Source organism: Geotrypetes seraphini, chromosome 16 (genome assembly GCF_902459505.1).
Source record: "Geotrypetes seraphini chromosome 16, aGeoSer1.1, whole genome shotgun sequence".
Taxonomy (NCBI): Eukaryota; Metazoa; Chordata; class Amphibia; order Gymnophiona; family Dermophiidae; genus Geotrypetes; species Geotrypetes seraphini.
In genome coordinates, this window is record NC_047099.1 from 8,668,143 (window position 1) to 8,691,318 (window position 23,176).

The window sequence follows — 23,176 nt, forward strand, 5'->3', positions numbered from 1 at the left end:
CATACAAGGAAGTGCTGGAAAGTTCTGTGCCCAACCAATCAACTTCCTAAATTCTGAGTGTCATTTTGCCACTGAAGCTGAAAAAAGTGTGATCTTATTTCATTAAGTGCCAATTTGCAGAAACAAAATTCTATGTTTTGACAATGTTTCAGATCATTGATTGAACCACATCCATATCATTCTCTTCTTGGTTGGGCTGAGAACTTTTCAGCACTTCTCGTATAATTCCAATCTAACAATTGCCTTCCATCTCTTCCTAAGTAAACCTGGTGGTCTGTTCAAGCTTTGTGTGGAAATGATTGCTTTCTTCTGATAAATTAGTCAAACAGTTGGAAAGAAACAATAAGAGATAAGTGAGGTGGGACAAAGAGAAACAAAGGGGGAAAATTCTATAAACGGCACCTTAACTTAGGTGCTTAAGTTGAGAGGGAAATGCCATTTGAAATGCAACTTAAATAAAACTTCAGAGTGCCTACAATGCGAACACCACTATGGTGCCTTGAAAATCCTGGCTTAAATTTCCGGTGCCTATCTTTGGGAGAGGTACGATTCTCTAAATAGCATATGATTGGTGGTCACTTTTAAGGCAGCCTCTGACAATGGCATCATTTAGCGAATTTGGGCCAAAGTGAAAAAAAAAAACAGGAGATGAATGTACAGTATATTGAAAGAAAACCAAAAAAGAACCGATACACAACAAAAAAAAACCCAGAACAAAACTGCAGGAAAATGTACAGGGTGCAGGAATTTATTAAAACGACAAAAATCTTAAAACAAATATTTAAGCTACATTAAATGGTATCCAGAGAACTGGCCCTAATATTCATGGTCCGTGTTTCGAAGAAACACTCCTTCTTCAGGGGTCCCTGATTGGATGAAATAAACAAGATCAAAAATAAACAGGCGTGGGAATCTCCTGTGTGAGGCACTGCTGGAGATTTTTGTTGTTTTAATAAATTCCTGCACCCTGTACATTTTCCTGCAGTTTTATTCTGGTTTTTTTGCAGCATATTGAAAGAGGCAGAAAGGACTGCTGTTAGTTACATGAATAGACATTCTTTTCCTGTTTACCACCTTTGCCCTGCAAGTGAATTAAATTGAAAAATGACATTTTAACTGTTATATGACTGAAAATGACAATAAGGATAGATACTTACTACATATTATTTGGAGAGATTATCACTTAACTAGATTATTTTTATCAGGCTCGTTTCCAAACGCCAAATTGTATTCCTGAAAATTACCTCAAAGTATATTTTTTATATGCAGTACATTCAGAAATTCTGGAGTATAGGTCATCTCTGCCTTGTTAGCTCTCCAAAAAGCTAAGGATGGAGTCAGTCCAGAGGTTGGCTATGAAACTAGACACTGGTCTTTCTCAAAATATGTATGACAGACTTATGTATCTTTTCCAAGAAAAGCAGGAGATGGGAGATGTGCTAGAGATGTTTAAATACCTCAGTAGCATAAATGCACAGTCTCTTTCAACTGGAAGAAAGCTCTGGAACGAGGAGGCAGATTCAGGAGTAACCTAAGGAAATACTTCTTCACAACAAGGATGATGAATTCGTGGAGCAGCCGCTCAGGGGAAGATTGCAAATTCAAGAAAGTTCAGACAAGTACAATAGGATCACTAAAGGAGAGAAAGGGATAGTAGATGCCATAGATGGTCCGTTTGCATTGTATGGTCTCGATCTGCCGTCATTATTTTCTGTTTCTTTGTCTCTCCAATAAGTGACAAAGTAATGAACAGAAACTGCATGTGTGGCTCTTGGGATTATCAAACGCAGGTGGTTAAACAATATTGCCATAAACACAATTCACCCGTAGATTACGAGAAAAAATATTTTGGATCCTGCAGTGTCTATGTGGATAAATCTTGCAGGAAGAATAAATGTGAGCCCCTTTTCTCACTGATTTTGTTCTTGTTGCCAAAATTCATAGTGTATCAGGCTTTTTTTTTAATTTTTTCATGAGAAAGAAATTATTTAAGCAAAACAAGAAGAAACTGCAGACAGACGTACAATGATGCAGGCTAAATTTATTGTATCAAACCAATGAGTGCGGATAACATTACCGCCTTAAAACAAACCAAGGGACCTGACACGGTCCATGTTTTGGTAAATACGCCTTCATCAGGGGTCCCAATTTGATAAGGTATCAGTCGGAACCGCAAACAAAAAGCATTAGCCTGTGCGGCAAACCCAATCGCCAAAGAGCGGCCTATGCACAAACTTCCTTAATAGTCCCTCAAATCCATACCAGAGTACTCTGCCTGTGTTTCTACCTTTGTAGCTGGTGCAGCAATACCAAGGTATTAGTCACGAGGGGCAGTCTGTCCCCCTGGAAGTCCCGGAGCACTTTTTTCCCTTGCAACTGAAACTGACGTATTGATGTTGCAGCCTCCATGGTACGAACACCAGCTGAAGATTCCCACACACCATAGAGGGACTCTTCTTCAAAGCATTCAAACCAATCTCTATTCTTTATCATTAACAGATCATAATAATTTAATTTACAGATTGTGACTCTCAGTTCAATAATTTTATTGAATATTATAAGAATTATAAATAGAAAGCAGTTCAAACACATAGAATCATAATAAAAATCATGTATCAAATATTCGTATCTACAATCGTTTGAATAGAACTAGATTAATGAAAAGGATCCAGAGTATCTGGAACTGCTTAGGAAAGGAACAGAAAAAGACAGAGAAGCAGGAGGGATAAGAGAAAGAAAGAGAAAGATAAAAGAAGAGAGAGAGAAAGAGAAATAGAGAAAGATAAAGAGAGAGAGAGAGAGAGAGGCAGAAGTGTCTATAGAGCAGAACGAACATATGAGTCTAAGAATGACCAAGGTAATTTGTTTCGTGTCAAGTTTGTGACTCTGAAAGTTCAGAAGAGGGGCTTTTCCAGTCCTAACCTTTTTCCTATTTTTTGAAGCTCACATATCTGAACCCCAGCAAACATTCCTTCTAAGGTTTACAAGAGTCTTTCATCCAAATTTTATGCCCATCCGAAGTTGTTTGAGGCTCCCAAGGTGCCTTCCTGCCCTTCACCATTGATATCGTTTTGGTACACCAGCTCAACAGCAGGAACACAGGTGATTCTTGTACATCAGAGAGCAAAGCGTCCAATCTTTTTTCCAATATGACCCCCTTTTAATACTTAAAAATTCATAGATGAGGAGGAAAATAAAATCGCAGACCTCCTCCATTTATTAAGCACTCTCGTACAAAGCATGGAACTGGTGGCCCCACTAACAACAGCGAGAACAGGGTCCCGTGTGTTAGTTCAATTAAACTCTGGAATTAATTGACAGATAATATGGTGAAAGCAGGGTTTAAAAAAGGTTTGGATAATTTCCAAAAACAAAAAATATATAAGCCATTATCTTGGGGAAATACTACTACTACTATTTATTATTTCTATAGCACTACCAGATACATACAACACTGTACATTAAACATGCAAAACACAGTTCCTGCTCGAAAGAGCTTACAACCTATACAGGCTGCTCAGGTTCATATTCCTTGGATAAGCAGCATAAAATCTGTTTTATTTCTTGGGATCTAGCTAAGTACTTGTGACCTGGGTTGGCCCCTGTTGGAAACAAGATACAGGGCTTGATAGACCATTGGTCTGTCCCAATAGGGTAACACATGTTTTTATGTGAGCCAAGTATAAGATAATCAAGCCATTATGACATCACTGATGAGGTTGGCTCTTAAGCATTGATGGAATGAGGCATTATGACATCACAATCTCAGATCTAGAATGTTGCTGCTCTTTGGGTTTCTTCCAGATACTTGTGACCTGGGTTGGCAACTGTTGGTGACAGGATACTGGGCTTGTTGGACCATCGGTCTGTCCCAGTAGGGCAACACTTATGTTTTTATCTGAGCCAAGTATAAGATAAACAAGCCATTGTGACATCACTGATGAGGTTGTCTCTTAAGCATTGATGGAATGAGGCATTATGACATCACAATCTCAGATCTGGAATGTTGCTGCTCTTTGGGTTTCTGCCAGATACTTGTGACCTGGATTGGCAACTGTTGGAAATAGGATACTGGGTTTGATAGACAGTTTGTGTCAGTAGGGCAGCTCTTATGTTCTTATGGTGAGAAACCTAGCTGTATCATTCATACAATATGAATGAGCATTAGTAGGTAACAGTCAATAGACTTGATGAGTTTTAGTAAACTCTCTTTATTTATCTCAAATTTTGATATTGGTAGACATGACACTCCAAGAACATCATTTCGGGCAGGCAGATGGATGTTTTTTTACCCCTTAGAAGGGGTGAAATAAATACAAAATGAAGAAAATTTAGGAAGCTTCATGGGTGGTCAATTGCTTGTAATGGTTGAATCAATTGAGCAGGGTTTCTCTGGCAGGTGGCAAATTCTGCAATTAAATGCATCACAGGACGTGTCCGAGGTGGAAGATGACATTTTCTTTCCCAAAGGACCCTCGGCCACAAGAGGACATCCGCTCAAACTCAGAGGAGGGAAATTTAATGGCGACACCAGGAAGTACTTCTTCACGGAAAGAGTGATAGATCGCTGGAACAAGCTTCCAGTGCAGGTGGTCGAGGCCGCCAGCGTGCCTGACTTTAAGAATAAATGGGACACCTACGTAGGATCACTACGAAGGTCGAGTTAAGGAGTTGGGTCCATTAGCACACAGACTAAATTGGGTAGGTCAGTAGAGTGGGCAGACTTGATGGGCTATTAGCCCTTTTCTGCCGTCATCTTTCTATGTTTCTATGTTTCTATGTAACTGGAAAATCTAGTAGAAATGTAGGAACTATATAGGCAGGCCCATTTGGCAAAGCTAGAAAAAAGTAAGGTATGATAAAAGTGAGATGTAGAGGAAGCTAAGGCTTTTCAACACAAGATGGTGAGGAGAGATTCTGAAAGGAGAGAAAGAGGGAGAAAGACATTTTCTTTCTGGGAGGAGAGGGGTGGAGGACATGGCTCTGGGTGGGTATGCATTGTTTTGCGCTGAGCTTTAATGGGTTTGGGGGAGAGGGGCTGGATTGTGGGTTTCCTTCTGTGGACAGGTTGTATTTTGAAGATATCTGGCCAACCAGAGGCTTAGGCTCCTCTCCATTCATCCCAGAATGTACTGGGAAGGGGAAGGTCCACCGTTTTATAGTGGCAAGCCTGCCAGCCAGAAGGTATATGCCTCCCTCTGGCTGGACCTTTACTTTCAAAGTTATAGTGGAGTTTGGGGGGATGGGAGGGTGGGCTTCCATTTAGGAGGATACTAGGTGGGGTCACCAGGTAGAGGGGTGGTTACCAGGTGGGGGAAGCCTGGCAGGAGGGAGTAGGCATCCCTCCTGCTGGGGTATTTCTTAGGTGGGATGCTTGGGGGAGTTCCAACAGGAGGGAGTGGTTATCCCTCCTGCTGAGGATTGTTACAGGGTTTGCAGCAGGAGGAATTAGGCATCCCTTCTGCCGCAGACAGTGTGTGGGGGTTTCAGGAGTGGCGACGGGAGAGAATGGACATCCCTCCTGCCGGCCGACTTACGGTGGGGCCGCATTCAGTTTAGTGGCCACATCTTTTTGAAATGTATGCCAGAATTTCAAAAGCCTACATTTTAGGCACCTATTGCGGCCCTAGGGAGATGACTAGGGCTGTTTTAAGCTCGCCTATGTCCACTTCTGGGGCAAAACTACGCCCTTGCCTAGCCTTGGATGAGCTTAAGCATCTCTAGGTGCCTTCCTGCACCCACAATGGACGCCTACAGTGTAGGCAGCCTGCCTTGGGTGTTTTTTTTTAGAACGCATGCATCCCGATTGGCTGGCTAGAGGGTGGTAGGACATCTACTTTTGGGACACCATTTATAGAATTTGGCCCTATGTTTCTGGGCATTTAAACTAGAAGGTAGGGGTGGCATACATATGAATTACAATTATGGAGTCCACCCCTAGCAAAAGACAAGATGTGATGGTAGTAAAGATAGCAAAGTAAACAATATTAGCAACTCACTTCTTAGCAAAGTAACAGGAAGTGAAACGAAACATAAACCTTTACGAAAAAGGAGTTTACCACTGAAAGATAGCTGGAAAGCGGATGACTACAAATGCCCCAGTCTAAGCAACAAAGTTCATGATCTGCAAGTCCCTGATGTTAGAGGCAGACCTGGATGTTGTTGCTATCACAGAGACATGGTTCAGTGACTCCCATGGATGGGATGCAAACATACCAGGATATAATCTTCCTTAGGAAGGACAGAGTTGTTCAAAGAAGTGGAGGAGTAGCTCTCTATGTAAAGATCGATATCCAAGCGACTGAAATGCAGGGGACCTGGGAGAGAAAGAAGCGATATGGATCTCTTTGAAAAGAGAAGATGAAACTTCTATCTATGTGGGTATGGTCTACAGACCTCTGACTCAATCACAGCAAATTGGTAAAGATCTGATTGCGAATACCCAAAGTTTGGAAAGAAAGAGGAGGTACTATTGTTGGGTGACTTCAATCTGCTGGATGAGGACTGGAAGTCCCATCTGCGGAATTTGAAAGAAGTAGGGAGATTGTGGATTCCTTTCAAGAGGCCCTGCTCAGACAAATGGTGACAGAACCCATGAGGGAAAAAGTGATACTGGATCTGTCTCCTCACAAATGGGAAGAGTATATCTAATGTTTGAGGTGGATGCCCACCTGGAAAGTAGCGATTAACAATGGTTTGGTTTGATAACAGGAAAAGTGGGAATGCAGCCACACAAAACTCAAAGTCCTAGATTTCAAATTTACAAACTTTAGTAAAATGGGAGAGTACCTGAAGAAAGAGCTGTTAGGATGGGAGGACATAAGGAAGAAGTGGAAAAACAGTGGTCTAAGTTGAAGGGAATGCCTCAAAAATAACAGTACAACAATAGAGGCAAGGGAGGAGTCCAAACAGCCGAGGAGAACAGTCTTTATTCAAAAACTACAGTCCAAACAAGGTATCCTAGTTATCGCGCGACCAAAACGACGACTTCCTCAGGGGACACTGAACTAAACATTTATAAAGAAATAAATAAAAATACTATATGTATAAAATACAATATAAAATATGTAATATATAAAAACATCAGAAAAAAACATCAATGTAACAACATGCACATTTGAGCATGTTGATGTATTTTTATAAAAATGCAAAATCAACGTGTTTGTTAGTCAAGCTAAGGTCTAAATATATGACATATAAAAGATAATTGCATATAAGGAAAAACTTAAAGACGGGGTGAACTTTCAGGGGGGTGAACTTTTCGAGGATGGGGAGGTATTGGACATGAGGAAATGGGCATCCCTCCTGTCGCCAATCATTAGGGGGGTTCACAGGGTGTCGGACAGGAGGGATTGGGCATCCCTCCTAGTCGGGGAACATTGTGGAAGAGTTTGGGGGATCACAGCAGGAGGGATTGGGCATCTCTTACCTGCCATGATCATTGTGGGGGGTTGGGGTCCATGGTGAATGCTGGGCAGGAGGGACTGGACATCCCTCCTGCCATGATCGTTGCGGGTGTGGGGGAACAGTTCCATGATTCTCTAACCAGCGCTTAGAATAGACGCCGGTTAGAGAATCATGTTTTTAGGTGAAGGATTGGTCCCTCCCACGCCTAATAAGTTTTGTTTTGGGTCCTTTGGGGCTTGGACGATTTTGGGAGGGGGGGGATGGCGAGAATAAGGCTTTAAAGGTAGATATAGTCTAGCGATGAAACTCCTGAACGTACAAGTAGGGCCATTTAAAAAACAAACAAACACATTTTGGATTTTTTTTTTGAAAGTGAATATTCCCTGCTGTCTATTTTGGGCACCTAGGGCCTTAGGCTAAAAGGGGACTTTGATGGTTTTTTTTTATTTTTGTTCCTCCATGTGTCCTGTATATGGCCATTTAGTTGAGGGTAGGCTGGGAAGGGCTGGAGTGAACTTCAACGGAGACTCCTGTAGATTAGAACCTAAGCATAGTAGCGGGCCAGAGCTCTGGCTTTCTGACCCAGAAATATCTAAGAAACAGGAACAATTTAAATTAGTAATTTATTTATTCAATTTTCTATATCATTCTCCCAGGGGAGCTCAGAGTAGTTTACATGAATTTATTCAGGTACTCAAGCATTTGGGGGTAATGGTGGACATGACAATGAAGCTGATGGCACAGTGCGCAGCGGCCGCTAAGAGAGCGAATAGAATGCTAGGTATAATCAAGAATGGTATTACAACCAGGACGAAAGAAGTTATCCTGCTGCTATATCGGGCGATGGTGCGCCCGCATCTGGAATACTCCGTCCAATATTGGTCGCCGTACTTTAAGAAGGACATGGCGTTACTCGAGAGGGTTCAGAGGAGAGCGACACATCTGATAAAGGGGATGGAAAACCTATTCATACGCTAGAGAGATTGTAGAAACTGGGTCTCTTTTCCCTGGAGAAGAGGAGACTTAGAGGAGATATGATAGGAGACTTAGAAGGTCTATGAAGGGCATAGAAAGAGTAGAGAGGGACAGATTCTTCAAACTTTCAAAAATAAAAGAACAAGAGGGCATTCGGGAAAAGTTGAAAGGGGACAGATTCAAAATGATGCTAGGAAGTTCTTCGTTACCCAACATGTGGTAGACACCTGGAATGCACTTCCAGAGGACGTAATAGGGCAGAGTACGGTACTGGGGTTTAAGAAAGGATTGGGCAATTTCCTGCTGGAAAAGGGGATAGAAGGGTATTAATAGAGGATTACTGCACAGGTCCTGGACCTGTTGAGCCACTGCGTGAGCAGACTGCTGGGCACAATGGACCTCAGGTCTGACACAGTAGAGTCATTGCTTATGTTCATTTTTCCCTTGTCTGTCCTGGTGGGCTCACAATCTGTCTGATGTACCTGGGGCAATGGGGGGGGGGATTAAGTGACTTGCCCAAGGTAACAAGGAGCAGCGTGGGTTTGAACCCACAACCTCAGGGTGCTGAGCCTTTAGCTTTAACCACTGCACCACACTCTCCCCTATGGTTGGGTAGACAGGATAGAACATTCGGGTCTATATCTGCTGTTATTTACTATGTTACTATGTTATTATTTGAAGATGCAGAAAGAACTCGGATATGTGAAAAATCAATAATATTACAAAACACACTTTCACAAGAAAAAGACACAAAAATATCATATATGAATGTAGACAGTACTGCTTTAGTTCAAAGGGGTGTGTTTCAAAAAATGGAGGAAAAGCCTCAGATGGAAGCCCTCCCACCACCACAATGGTGGATAAAGGTGGTTGGGTGATAACCTCACTGGCAAAAAAACCTCCATTTCACTCCCAAGTGTAAAAAACTTTTAAGCAGGGCTGTCTATGCTGTCTACCCAACCACCTTTATCTACCATTGTGGTGGTGGGAGGGCTTCTATCTGAGGCTTTTCCTCCCATTTTTGAAACACACCCCTTTGAACTAAAGCAGTACTGTCTACATTTCATATATGACATTATTTGAAGATGCGACATGGTATGTGTACATTAGAGAGAAAAGAAGAGCTATGTGAGTGGAGACTACGTTGTTTAAACTTGCTTTCTTACCAAACTAAAAACCACCCTTGTAAATTGGCCAGAAACAGCTCTTGGGTAGTTAAATTGCCTTTATTTATGAGCTGGCTCGACAAACCCACAAATTCAATGCCAAAGTCTAGACATGGTCCAGTATTGATATTTCCGGGTTTTAATGCTGATATCGATGAGTATATACGCTGATCATTGCCGACTAAATTTGACCCTTCAGTGTCCAATAAAGATCTCTCATATACAAAACAATAACAATTGGGCTGATATTTTATGTAATTTAAGCAGCCAGGACAGACGTCTGGTTGATTCATATCACATATGTGGGGCTAGCCACAGATATACAATGATACTTAACATTACAGTGTAGATTAAAGAGCATAAAAGAGTCAACAAGAGAAGACGTTTACGCAATGCAGGAAATCAGTTGGTATTTACATGCAGTAAAAGACACTTTCCTACCTCCTAACTTCTTCATGGATTTTTTCACCTCCTCATTTCTGAGAGTATAAATGAAGGGGTTTAACAAAGGAGTCACGATGGCGAAAAAAACAGATATCAGTTTATCCGCTGCAAATATCACTGGCGGCCTCATGTAAGTAAAGAGAACAGGGCCAAAAAAACAAAGTGACTACCGCTAGATGGGAGGCACAGGTAGAAAAAGCTTTCTTCTTCCCCTCAGCTGAACGAATTTTTAAGATGGTGGAGATGATGTATGCGTAAGAAACAAATAACACCGAAGAAGAAAAAATGGATATGGCTCCAGTGTTGATCATGTCTGCAGTGTCACTGATGAAGGTTCTAGAGCAAGCCAACAAAGATAAGGGGTGGGTATCACAAAAGAAGTGATCTATCTCATTAGGACCACAGAAGGGCAACTGAAATACTGGAAATACCTGCCCACAGCCATGCATTAAACCACCTACCAAAGTACAAAGTATCAGCAGGACACAGACTCGCTTGTTCATTATCGTGGTATAACGCAGAGGATTGCAGATGGCAACATAGCGGTCATAAGCCATCAGGGTCAGATGAAGGCATTCTGTACCCCCAAAGAAATGCAGGAAAATACACTTGAGCAATGCAGCCACTGAACGAGATGATTTTGCTCTGTAAGAGAAAGTTTACCAGGAAATTGGGGACAGTCACTGTGGAAAAGCTTAAATCTAAGAAAGAGAGGTGGCTAAGGAAGAAGTACATGGGAGAGTGCAACTGACAGTCCACATATATGGTTATCATAATGAGAAGATTCCAGCTACAGTGAGCAGATACATTACTAAAAACAGCAGAAAGAATATGATCTGTAAGTCTGGATTGTCAGAAAGTCCTAGAAGGATGAATTGAGTGACTCTGGTTTCATTCTTGACATTCCATTCCTTCCATTGTCATCAACTGTAAGAAACACAAGAAATAATCGAACAAACCCATGAGACAGATACATTAATATTCTTTAGAAGGACTTCTTGAGATCATGCACCATGTGCTGTCTCTAGTCCTTTTCGAATCTAGGATAAAGGTCACATTTTTCAGGTTACGTTTACATCCTGACTCTCTAATACGTTATCTGAGAATATCTTGGTTCTAAGCTCTATATAATGTATATCAGGGGTGTCCAACCTCCGGCCCAAGGGCCATATGCGGCCCCGTGAAATATTTTGTGTGGCCCCGGTCGAGGGTGATGCAGTGCTTTCCTCTGCTGCCCCCGAGTGTTTACCGTCTTGCTGGCTCCCTCCTCTGTCTTGCTGCAGTGTTTGCACAGCCCCAGAAATATTTTTTTCGGCCAATGCGGCCCAGGGAAGCCATAAGGTTGGACACCCCTGCTGTATATGCTTCTCTTGACTAGATCGTAACCTCTATGGAGTGTCTCTTATATGGGTCTGTACCGTTCTGCATTCACCTGGCCGTGTTTAGAAATGAAATAAGAAGAACATAAGTTGGCAGAAAACTTTGATCTTTCACATTGTCTTCAATTATCTTCTAAACTAGGCTTATATGCTCAAGAAACCCTCTCCTCATAAAGACACTTTGCGCCCTAAATGAATTCCAACAGACATCCCATAGTTATACCTCATTAACTCTTCAAAGAGCAGCATCCAAGTGTTAGATTAAGGCTTCTAATAAGGTACTTTCTATGACTTTAAATTCCCCCTTGAAAAACATATTTTTATAGATTGATAAATAAGAGTTCTTTAAATCATTATATATCTCATTGCCTCAGAATCAGTTCTTCATGGTGATTCTTTTACAACCTAAGAATCTTATTATAACTTCTCATAAAGAGCTAGGAATCTTACTGTGAGCCGCAAGAAATCCTTGTCAAAATTTTGCAGGGTATAAAAAATTACAGTAATATGGTATGGTAAGAGTAGCCTATTGGTTAGCGCAATAAGCCAAGATCCCTTTAGATGTGTCTGTCCAATGCTGCTCAATAATAAGAAATAGAGTATTAGCACCCCAAGCTTCCAGACAACTTTGGTCTCCCATATTTCTCTTCTGTTTTAGCATTTTGCACCACTTTACATGTTCAATATTTTATTCTTTAGCTACCCCCACAAAGTAATATTTCCCCCAAAAGGAATCAGCTGCCCATATGCTCTCATTCTTGCAAATATCACATAGGGGGTTATTTTACTAAGGCGTGCTAACTGATTTAGTGCCCTAAATGCTAAGGTGCCCATTATGGGGCACTTTTACTATGGCGTGCTAACCAATTTAGCATGCGATAACCAATTTAGCGCGTGCTAACCAATTTAGCGTGCGCTAATCGATTTAGCGCGCCTTAGTAAAAGGACCCCATATTTACACATCATTAAGCTTTCAGAGAGCAGCATCCGACTGTTGGATTATAGCCTCTCTTAAGTTACCTTCTTGGATTTTAAAAATGCCCTTGACAACACTTTGATAGGTCGATAAAAAATTTGTTTAATCTATTCTATATTTCACCCCCCCCCCCTTTACAAAGCTTCTCTAGCGTTTTTAGCACCGGCCGCCGTGGTAAAAACTCCAATGCTCAAAGGAATTCTATGAGCGTTGGAGTTCTTACCACTGCGGTCGGTGCTAAAAATGCTAAAATGACTTGTAAAGGAGGTGGGTCAGTGCTTCATAGCAAATTCTGTATGGGAACCCTATGGATTGTGAACCAAAGTCTGCCCATTTGTAGTAAAGAACTCTTAAAAAAAAAATAAAAACGATCCAATCCCATGTATCCAGGTCAGCACAAACAGGCTCATATCAGCATGAAGTCTACTCACTGTGTGTATACCCACTGGTCTCCTTTCCACAGACTCACGCACTGTCAACTGTTTCTCAAGTACATTCCACCGATGATTCTCTAGTCATCAGTGGTAACTTTTTATAATCTCACAAAACTTCCAGTGAAGAATTCCCTTTCTTCTGAAGTGAGTGAAATGTGTCTAGAAGTAAATCATAGAATTAATAACGATTTATGTAATCAGGAAGTGATGACACTGGTAATACAATTCCAATTTGACAATTGCCTTCTAACTCTTCCTATTTAAACTTGATGCTCTATTCAAGGTTTGGGGGGCAATGATTGCTTTCTTTTGCTTCGTTAAGGAAAAAGTTGGACGAGACAATGAGATTACAACAGGTGAGGTGAGAAAATGAGAAACAAAGTGAACAGGACAGGAAATGAATATATATTGAAACAGGCAAAATAAGACTATTGCTGGTTAGAAATGTCATGTAAACTAAAACAAGAATATAAGGAAAATCATTAACTAGAAAAGAGGACCTCCCCCCCTCCCCACACACCACACACATCATATCTTTAGCCCATTCTTCTACTATTTCCCCAAAATAAACCCAAATACCAATTTGAAACTTGCTTCCTTACAACATAAGAGAAGAAAAATACGTAACAAATTCAAAAGCCCTCACTATAAAAGTTGGCTGTATACCTTTAACTGACCCAATTAAAATCATAGAACCTCATTCTAGGAATATATCTGGACCAGGAATACACTATTAAGTAGAAATTAAGTGGGTAATCGCTCCCTAACCTTTTGTCTCTTTACCCATCCTTTTTCATTTTATTTTGGAATTGTATTTTACTTCGAATTTGTTATTACCCCCCCCCTCCCCCCGTCAACTGCATCTTTATGTTATAATTATTTCTAATGTCCTGTTTGTTTGAGTTTTTATTTTTTTAAATTCTTTGATAAATCGCATTGGATTTGGATATTGCGATCATATCAAATATTTTAAATAAACTTGAAACTTACATGTCTCCACTCTACAAACTAAGAATGATCATTCAGGTCTACTTTTCCAATCCCATTAAGCGGATGACCTACTCTTTGATTGAATTTCTCCAATTGTGTTGGCTCAAGAAAAAAAGATTATTCTTTTCCCTGAAATTTTACCTGACATTGTCTAGAGAATTCACTTGAGATTTCAAGCTCTTCTCCTCCTTTTTGCCTGCATTTGCAATGACGTGATATTTAATATATGTAGGGGCTGCTGAAACGTTCTCAGCCCACCCAGCAAAGTTGGGCAGTCTCCACTGAGGGCTATTCACTTGGTCAAGCGATTTTCCATTTTATTTGTTCATATTTGTCTTCGGAAGAAAAACAAGTGGATTCCCCCAGCTTTGTTAGTTGGACTGAAAAGTTTCAGTGGCTCCTTGCAATATTATGGTTTGGATAATTTATTACAAGATATATACCCTTTTCTCTCAATTTTCATGTCGGTATTTGTCATTTCTTAAATTGTAAATTTGAAAATATAAATCATAACATTATTTAACTTGCACATCCTTTTCTGTTTCCTCACCATTACCCTGTACATGAATTATATTTGCAAACTACATTTTTAAACTGTTATGTTAAAAGACTGAAAAATATCGATAGATACTTACCACATATTATTTGGGAGAGATCATCACTTGATATAGATTATTTTTACCAGGCTCATATTCTCATACCAAACATATTACCAAAAATTACCTCAAAGTGTAATTCTTAGATGGTGTTCATTCAGAAATTTTAAATAATAGGTCTCTGTCTTTTTTAGCTCTCTCTCAACAGCTAGAGACAGAGTCAGTCCAGAGGATGGCCTTAAAACAAAGGTCACTAGTCCTCATAAAATGTATCGGGCAGCCTTAAAGATCTCAATATGTATATTTTGCAAGAAAGGCAGGAGACGGAAGAAATGATACAAATGTTTCAATAGCTCAGTGGCCTAAACGCACAGGAGGTTAGTCTCTTTCAGTTCAAAGGAAGCTCTGGAATGAGGATGCAGATTCAGAAGTCATCTAAGGAAATACTTTTCCACTACAAAGGTGATGAATTTGTGGAACAGTCTCCAGATGGAAGATTGTAATTCAAGAAAGCTTAGAATAAGTGTGTAGGATCTCTGAAGAGAGAAAAGGATAGTATATGCCTTGGATGGTCAGTTTGTGTAGGTCGTATGGTCTTTATCTACCTTTATCATCCTATGCTTCTATGTCTCTCCAATAAGCTGCAAAGTGATGAATATAAACTGTATGTGGGGCTCTTGGGATTATGAGATGCAGGAGATTAAGCAATGTTTCCATTAGTACATCAGTGAGAAAACAATACTTTGGACCCTGTAGTGTCCATGTGGATAAATCTTGCAGGAAGAATAGATGCAAGCCTCTTGTCTCATTGATTTTGTTCTTGTTGCCAAAATTCATAGTTTATCGGGGGGGGGGGGGGGAGGGGGTTCAAGAGAAATAAATTCTTTAAATCATATGAAAAAAAGAGATGTGCATTCTTTTTTTTGGGGGGGGGGTAATATTCCCTCAAATCCATACCAGATTATTCTGCCTGTGTTTCTACTTTTGTAGCTGGTGCAGCAATATCATGGTATCAGTTTACGAGAGACAGTCTGTCTCCCTGGAAGTTCCTTAAAACATGCTTATATCCCTTGCAACTGAAACTGGCATATTGATCCTAGCAACCACCATGGTTAGGGTCACTAGCTGAGGACTTCCACATACCTTAAAGGGATTGTTTATGATCTCCTCACCCCCCCACCCCCCACCCCCCCCGCCCCTGCATGAGCTCTGCTCGGCTGATATCTGTACTGTCTACAAATGGCAAAAATGTACAGCGCTGCGTATCCTTTCAGTGCTAAATTAGTGATATAGTAGTAGTATGTCAGCAGTCTCAAACCTAATTCTGTATCATATAACAGGTCATAATAATTAATTACACCAGTTGTGACCACTCTGAAAGTTCAACAGAAGGGCTTTTCCATTCCTACCCTTTTTATTCCTCTCTGTGACCCATCTTCCAAATGTTTGCACTGTACCTGAGTCCCAGCAAACATTTCTTCTAAGTTCACAAGAGTGTGTCATCCACATTTTTGCTGTCCAAGGTGGTTGTAGCAATATCATGGCTTCAATCATAAGGTGTAACCAAGTTGTTTGAGGCTCCCAACGAACATAAGAACATAGGAATTGACAGACTGCGACAGACTGATGGTCCATCAAGCCCAGTAGGCCAACCCAGGTCCAAGTACCTGGCAGAAACCCAAAGAGTAGCAACATTCCAGAGCTGTGATTGTGATGTCATAATGCCTCATTCCACCAATGCCTGAGAGCCAGCCTCATCAGTGATGTCACAATGGCTTCATTTGTCCTAGACTTAGCTCACTTAAGAATTAAGAGTTGCCATACTTGGATAGACCGAAGGTCCATCAAACCCAGTATTCTGTTTCCAACAGTGGCCAATCAGGTCCCAAGTACCAGATAGAAACCCAAAGAGTAAGCAACATTCCAGAGCTGAGTTATGATGTCCTAATGCCTCATTCCACCAATGCCTAAGAGCCAACCTCATCAGTGATGTCACAATGGCTTCAATGTTTCTATACTTGGCTCACATAAAGAACGTAAGAATTGACATACTGGGACTGACCGAAGGTCCATCAAGCCCAGTATCCTGTTTCCACAGTGGCCAACCCAGGTCCCAAGTACCTGGCAGAAACCCAAAGAGTAGCAACATTCCAGAGCTGAGATTATGATGTCATAATGCCTCATTCCACCAATGCCTGAGAGCCACCTCAGCAGTGATGTCACAATGGCTTGATTGCCCTATACTTGGCTCACATTAAGAGCATATAGAGTTGACCATACTGGGACAGACCGAAGGTCCATCAAGCCCAGTAGCCTATTTCCAACAGTGGCCCAACCCAAGTCCAAAGTACCTAGCTGGATCCCAAGTAGTAAAACGATTTTATTCTGCTTATCCTAGGAATAAGCAGTGGATTTCCCCAAGCCATCTCAATATTGGCCTATGGACTTCTCTTTAGGAAATTATCCAAACCTTTTTGAAACTCACACTAAGCTAACTGATTTCACCACATTCTCTGGCAACCAATTCCAGAGGTTAATTGCACATTGTGTGAATAAATATTTTTTTCTGGTTTGTTTTAAAAATCTACTACTTAGTAGCTTCATCGCATGCTATTACTACTACTACTTATTATTTCTAGAGTGTTACCAGATGGACACAGCGCTGTACAGAGTAACAAAGGAGACAGTCTCTGCTCAAAGAGCTTACAGTCTAAACAGACAAGAAAGACAAACAGGGGATACAGTTAGGGGGAATTGTTAATCTGTTGGGTATGGTGTTGAGCAGTGGGCAGAGGGAAGTAGGGTTATGGGTTGAAGGCTATATCAAATAAGGTGGGTTTTTCAGTCTGCTTTTAAACAAGGGAAAGGGCCATGACAGACAAAACTCAGGTAGTTTATTCAAGGCATATGGGGCAGCTATATGAAAGGAACAAAGTCTGGAATTGGCACTGGAATTGGTACACATAAAAGCAACTTATCTGAGGAATGGAGTTCTTGGGAGTACATATATGGAGAAGATACTGAGGGATTGTGGCATGAACACACTTGCAGGTTAGTGATAAGAGTTTGAACTGTTTGCGGAGGTGGATAGGGAGCCAGTGGAGTGATTTGAGGAGAGGGGTAAAGTGAGTGTAATGGGTTTGGTAGTAGATAAGTTGTGCGACTGAGTTTTGCACTTATTGTAGGGCGGGAGGCGGTTCAGCGCGAGACTTGTTAGAAGTAAATTGCAGAAGTCTAAACGTGAAGTTACGAGAGTGTGGACAAAGATCCGGGTCGTGTGCTCAGAGAGAGAATGGTTGAATTTTTGCGATGTTTTACAGATAGAAGTGATAGGCTTTTGCAGTCTGTTGGATGTGCGTAGAAAATGAGAGGTCAGAGTGGAAGACAACTCCAAGGTTGTGAGCAGAGGAGACTGGAATGATAATAGTATAATTTACAGAGAGGGAGAACAGAGGGTTTAGGAGGAAAGAGGAGCAATGTTTAATTTCAGGTGGTGGTGAGACATCAGGCATCAATCTCTGCCAGGACAGGCTGAGACTTTTTCTTGGACTTTAGGTGAAATTTCATGGGGAAGAGAGGTAGATCTGGACGTTCATCATATAGGTGATACTGGAAGCCAGGGGAGGAGATCAGGGCACAGGGAAAAAAATAAGAGGTCCTAAGACAGAACCTTGGAGTACGCCAACCACTAGCTAGCATAGCAGCAGACGAAGACCCAACAATACATACACTAAAGATGTGACGGGAGACGGGAGAGGCTGGAGGCAAACCAGGAAAGGACAGATTCACGGAAGCCAAGTAAGGACAGCATATCAAGGAGTACCATCCTTAAAAGAATCCTATTACACTAGAAAAACTAATTTCGCAATAACAGCACCTACCTTATGGAACTCTCTTCCTCAATATCTTCGTGATGAATTACAACTACAAAAATTTAAAATTAATCTCAAAACTTTTTTTTTTTTTTTTTTTTTCTTTGAAACAGTCCACCATCTTATTTATTACACCCCTACCCCTTATGTGTCATCCCCTTTACCCTCTATATCCTTTCTTCTTCTTTAATTATGTAACTTTTTCCCACCTCCCCATCTTTCCTCACTTTCTAGTTTGTCTGTAAATGTCATACTCGTTCACTCTATTTACTTTTTTACATATTAAATTATGTTTTGTTTTTTCTTTTAATTTTCTTTATTTATAATTGTAAACCGGTCAGATATTCATTTTATGATCGGGATATTAAAAACTAATAAACTTGGAAACTTGGAGTAAGCAGTGATTAATAGTATCAAAAGCAGCAGATAGGTCAAGAAGGATGAAGATTGCGTAAAGGTCTTTAGATCTGGCCATGAGCAGGTAACTGCAGACTTTGTTGAGGGCAGTCTCGGTGAAGTGTTGGGGTGAAAGCATGATTGTGGAGGATCAAGAATCTGTTGAGAAGAAAGGAAGTCAAGGCAGTGATGGAGAATAGCATGCTTGAGTAGCTTGGATAGAAACTGAAGAAGGAAGACAGAGCAATAGTTGGACTGGAAGGTGGGGTTCAGTGAGGGTTTTTTGAGAAGCAGATTAACCACTGCATGTTTGAAGATATTGGGTACAGTTGCAGGGGAAATAGATAGGTTGAGGATATGGCAGATGGAAGGGATATATGTATGTGAGATGGGGTCAAGTATAGGGTACAAATAAGGTCTGAAGGCTTGTAGTAGGCTTGGCTAAGGACAGAAGTTGTGCAGTCTCTTCCTCTGTGATTTCAGAGAAGGAGGAAAAGTCAGCAGTAGTTGATGGAAGGTTGAGAGGATGGGACCAGGCAAGGGGAGCTTCCTGAGTTGTTTGAGCAAAGGAAGAAGGGGTGGTATGAGCGTGAAGGTCAGGAGAATGGAAGGTGGCTAGGGGAGAAGGATTTGACTTTGCAGTTTATTCAAGGGCAATCTTGTGAACCTTGTCGTGAAAGTATTCAGCTATTGTCTGGGGAGAGAGAGAGATGGAGGGCTTGGATCCTTTTACTAAGGCACGCTAGCCATTTTAGCATATGCTATATATTAGCGCGTGCTAAACGCTAACATGTGCATAGACTATGGGCTTCTTTTACAAAGGCATTTTAGTATGCACTAAATATACACATGCGCTAAACGCTAATGTGCCCATTATAAGTCTATGGATGCATTAACGTTAGCGCACGCTAATATTTAGAGAGTGCTGAACCATGTAGTGTGCCTTTGTAAAAGGACCCCTATAATGGACGCGTCAGTGTTTAACGTGCGCTAAAACAGCTAGCGTGCCTTAGTAACTTAACTATATAATAGTTATGATCATATAGGAGGTGTGTGTATATTCCCACTCATCTCATTTCATTTTTGCAGATCGAACACCATAGAGGTTATGGCTACTTCAAGATGGAGCTGCTTGAATCATCCCGATTTATTTTGCTATATTTGTGGGGAGTACACACTGAAAGCAAGTAGGTACTACCTGGTTTAGCTACTAAATCTATAACTGACCTTTTCTCTTTCTCAACCAATAGACATAAGAGAAGCTCACACTTGAAGTTTGTCTCTCCACCGATCAGAGGATGTAAATTTAAAAGACATCATCAACATATTTTCTCTTATCAAGCAACATTATGGGACAAAGATCTTCTAGAACAATTGCTTATGCATGCTGATAACTATGGGGAATTTTGGAGATACCTCAGAACATATCTGTTCCTGAAGTACTTAGGTAGCTGATCTCTAGAACAACTGATCTCTAGAACTGTTAGTCACCAATTTCTAACTTTGTTAGTTCTACTCAATTTGTAGCATTTTTAATCATTGCAAACCACATAGAACTTCACAGCCCTGCGCAGTGTTCCCTCTAAGCTGAGCGCATGAGCGATCGCTCACTATTTTCAGTGGCGTCGCTCATACATTGTCTCCTGTCGCTCACTCAAGGGCGGGCGGAAGTGAGAGGAAGCGGCGGCGGCCTTAGTGTATTTTAAAGTTGAAAGATGCAGTGGCGGCTCCTCTCAAGATCCCTGACTGCATCGGACTTCTGACGCAGTTGGGGATTTGTGAGAGGAGCCGCTACCACGTCTTCAGTGGTGTACCAAGGGGGAGGCGTTCCGCCCCGGCTGTGCACCCCTCCTAAGGCTGCAGTCGGAGAGGAAGTTCGGGCCAGCCAATCGCTACCTGGCTGGGCGGAACTTCCTCTCCGACGGCAGAATTGACGTCAGGGGAAGCAGAGAGAGCTTGGGGCAGCCGTGGCGGTGGCTTTGGGGCCTGTTTCCCCCGATGGTGGCAGCAGTGGCTTTGTGGAGGGTACAGAGAAAGAAAGAAAGAAAGGGGGCAGGCAGGGAGACAGAAGGGAAACAGAAAAAAAAGAAAGGGGGCATCAAGAGAGAAAAAAGAAAGAAAGGGCATGGAGAGAGGAAGAAAAAGTTAGGGAAGGGAATGAGGTCTGGAGGAGAGGAAGCATACAGGCTGAAAGAAGGGAAGAAAGATTGGATGCACAGTCAGAAGATGAAAGTGCAACCAGAGACTCATGAAATCACCAGACAAGGTAGGAAAAATTATTTTATTTTAAATTTAGTGATCAAAATATGTCTGAATTTATATATGCTGTCTATATTTTGTACTATGGCCCCCTTTTACTAACTCAGCACTCGAGTATTCACAGTCAGCTAAGTGTACAACATACAGTCTTAATATACACTATATGAGGTCCTTAGGGGTATCAGACAGCCCGACAAACAGCTTAGTTTGAAGGGAATTAGTTCTTCATTTGCCCCGCGGTACCTCCTCCTCCTTATTTTTTCTTTTTTTCTATTTTTTCTTTTTTTCAATTCTGCCTTTCAGCGCTTTATAAGTGATAAATATTAGTAGTAGTCACGTTTTTATATTTCTAAGTGAGGTTTACCACAAAAAAAAGAACATATAAAATCAGGTCCTTCCATTATGCTGAATATCCTACTTAGCTATTTATCAGCTGGCTCCACAAACCCAAAAGATCAATGCTGAAGTCTGGACATAATCCAATACTGAATTTCTAGGTTTAATGTTAATGGCAATCAGTATAACACTGATCATTGCCAGCTAAATTTGACCTTTCAGTGTCCAATAAAGATCTCTCATATACAAAATAATAGTAATTGGGTCAATATTTAATGCAATTTAAGCAGTCAGGAGAGACGCCTTCCTGATTCACATCACTTATGTGGGGCTACACTGTGGATTAAAGATCAATGCAGTCTTTATTTAATTGTGCAGGAAATCGGTTGATATTTATATGCAGAGAAAACACTTTCCTACCTACCAGTTTCTTCATGGATTTTTTTACCTCCTCGTTTCTGAGAGTATAAATGAACGGGTTTAACAAAGGCGTCACGATGGCGAAAAAAACAGATATCAGTTTGTCAGCTGCAAATGTCACGGACGGTCTCATGTATATAAAAAGAAGGGGGCCAAAAAACAGAGTGACCACCACCAGATGGGAGGCACAGGTAGAGAAGGCTTTCAGCTTCCCCTCAGTTGAACGAATCTTTAAGATGGTGGAGATGATGTGTGTGTAAGAAACAAGCAACACCGTGGAAGAAAAAAGGGATATGATTCCGCTGTTGATCATGTCTGTCGTTTCACTGATGAAGGTTCTAGAGCAAGCCAACACAGATAAGGGGTGGGTGTCACAAAAGAAGTGATCTATCTCATTAGGACCGCAGAATGGTAGCTGAAATACTGGAAATACCTGACCACTGCCATGCATTAAACCACCTACCAAAGTAGAAAATATCAGCAGGAGACAGACTCGCTTGTTCATTATCGTGGTATAACGCAAAGGATTGCAGATGGCTACGTAGCGATCGTAAGCCATCAGCGTAAGATGAAGGATTTCTGTACCCCCAAAGAAATGCAGGAAAAATACTTGAGCAAGGCAGCCATTTAATGAGATGGTTTTGCTCTGTAAGACAAAGTTTACCAGGAATTTGGGGACAGTGACTGTTGAAATGCTCAAATCTAAGAAAGAGAGGTGGCTGAGGAAGAAGTACATGGGAGAGTGCAGGTGAGAGTCCACGTATATAGTTAATATAATGAGAAGATTCCCAGTTACAGTGAGGAGGTACATGACTAGAAACAGCATGAAGTATATTATCTGTAAGTTTGGATTGCTGGAAATTCCTAGAAAGATGAAATGAGTGATTCTGGTTTCATTCTTGACTGCCATTCCTTGCACTTCATCAACTGTTGGAAACAGAAATACACAAGACATTAGAAAGAACTCATGAGACAGACACTCAAAGGACATTTATATTCTTTAGAAGGACTTCTTGAGATCATGCGCCATGCTCTCTCTAGTCCTTTTCAAATCTAGGATAAAGATCACAATTTTCAGGTTACGTTTGCATCCTGACTCTCTAATACATTATCCAAGAATATCTTGGTTCTAAGCTCTATATACTGCATATGCTTCTCTTGACTAGATTGTAACCTCTATGGAGTGTCTCTTATATGGGTCTGTACCGTTCTACATTCACCTGGCAGTGTTTTAAAAATGAAATAAGAAGAAGAACATAAATTGCCAGACAACATTGTCTCCAATTATCTTCTATATTAGGCTTATATGCAACTTCATATGCTCAAGAAACCCTCTCCTCACAAAGTCACTTTGCCTCCTAAATGAATTCCGCTGCTCATTGTTCTTAATCTAACAGACATCCCATAATTATACCTCATTAACTCTTCAAAGAGCAGCATCAAAGTGTTAGATTACGGCTTCTTATAAGCTATACTTTCTATGGCTTTAAATTCCCCTTGAAAACATATTTTTATAGATTGATAAA

General features: G+C 41.0%; 1 protein-coding gene and 1 pseudogene across 1 annotated transcript; both read right to left on the reverse strand.

Moving 5' to 3' along the window:
* Positions 1 to 9,933: 9,933 nt before the first annotated feature.
* On the reverse strand, positions 9,934 to 10,766 carry LOC117350482 (annotated as a pseudogene).
* A 10,807-nt stretch (positions 10,767 to 21,573) lies between these two features.
* LOC117350483 (olfactory receptor 1509-like) lies at positions 21,574 to 22,560 on the reverse strand. Its single transcript, XM_033924778.1, has one exon. It carries the CDS (start codon positions 22,558 to 22,560, stop codon positions 21,574 to 21,576), a length of 987 nt encoding a protein of 328 aa, XP_033780669.1.
* Between the last annotated feature and the right edge of the window lie 616 nt (positions 22,561 to 23,176).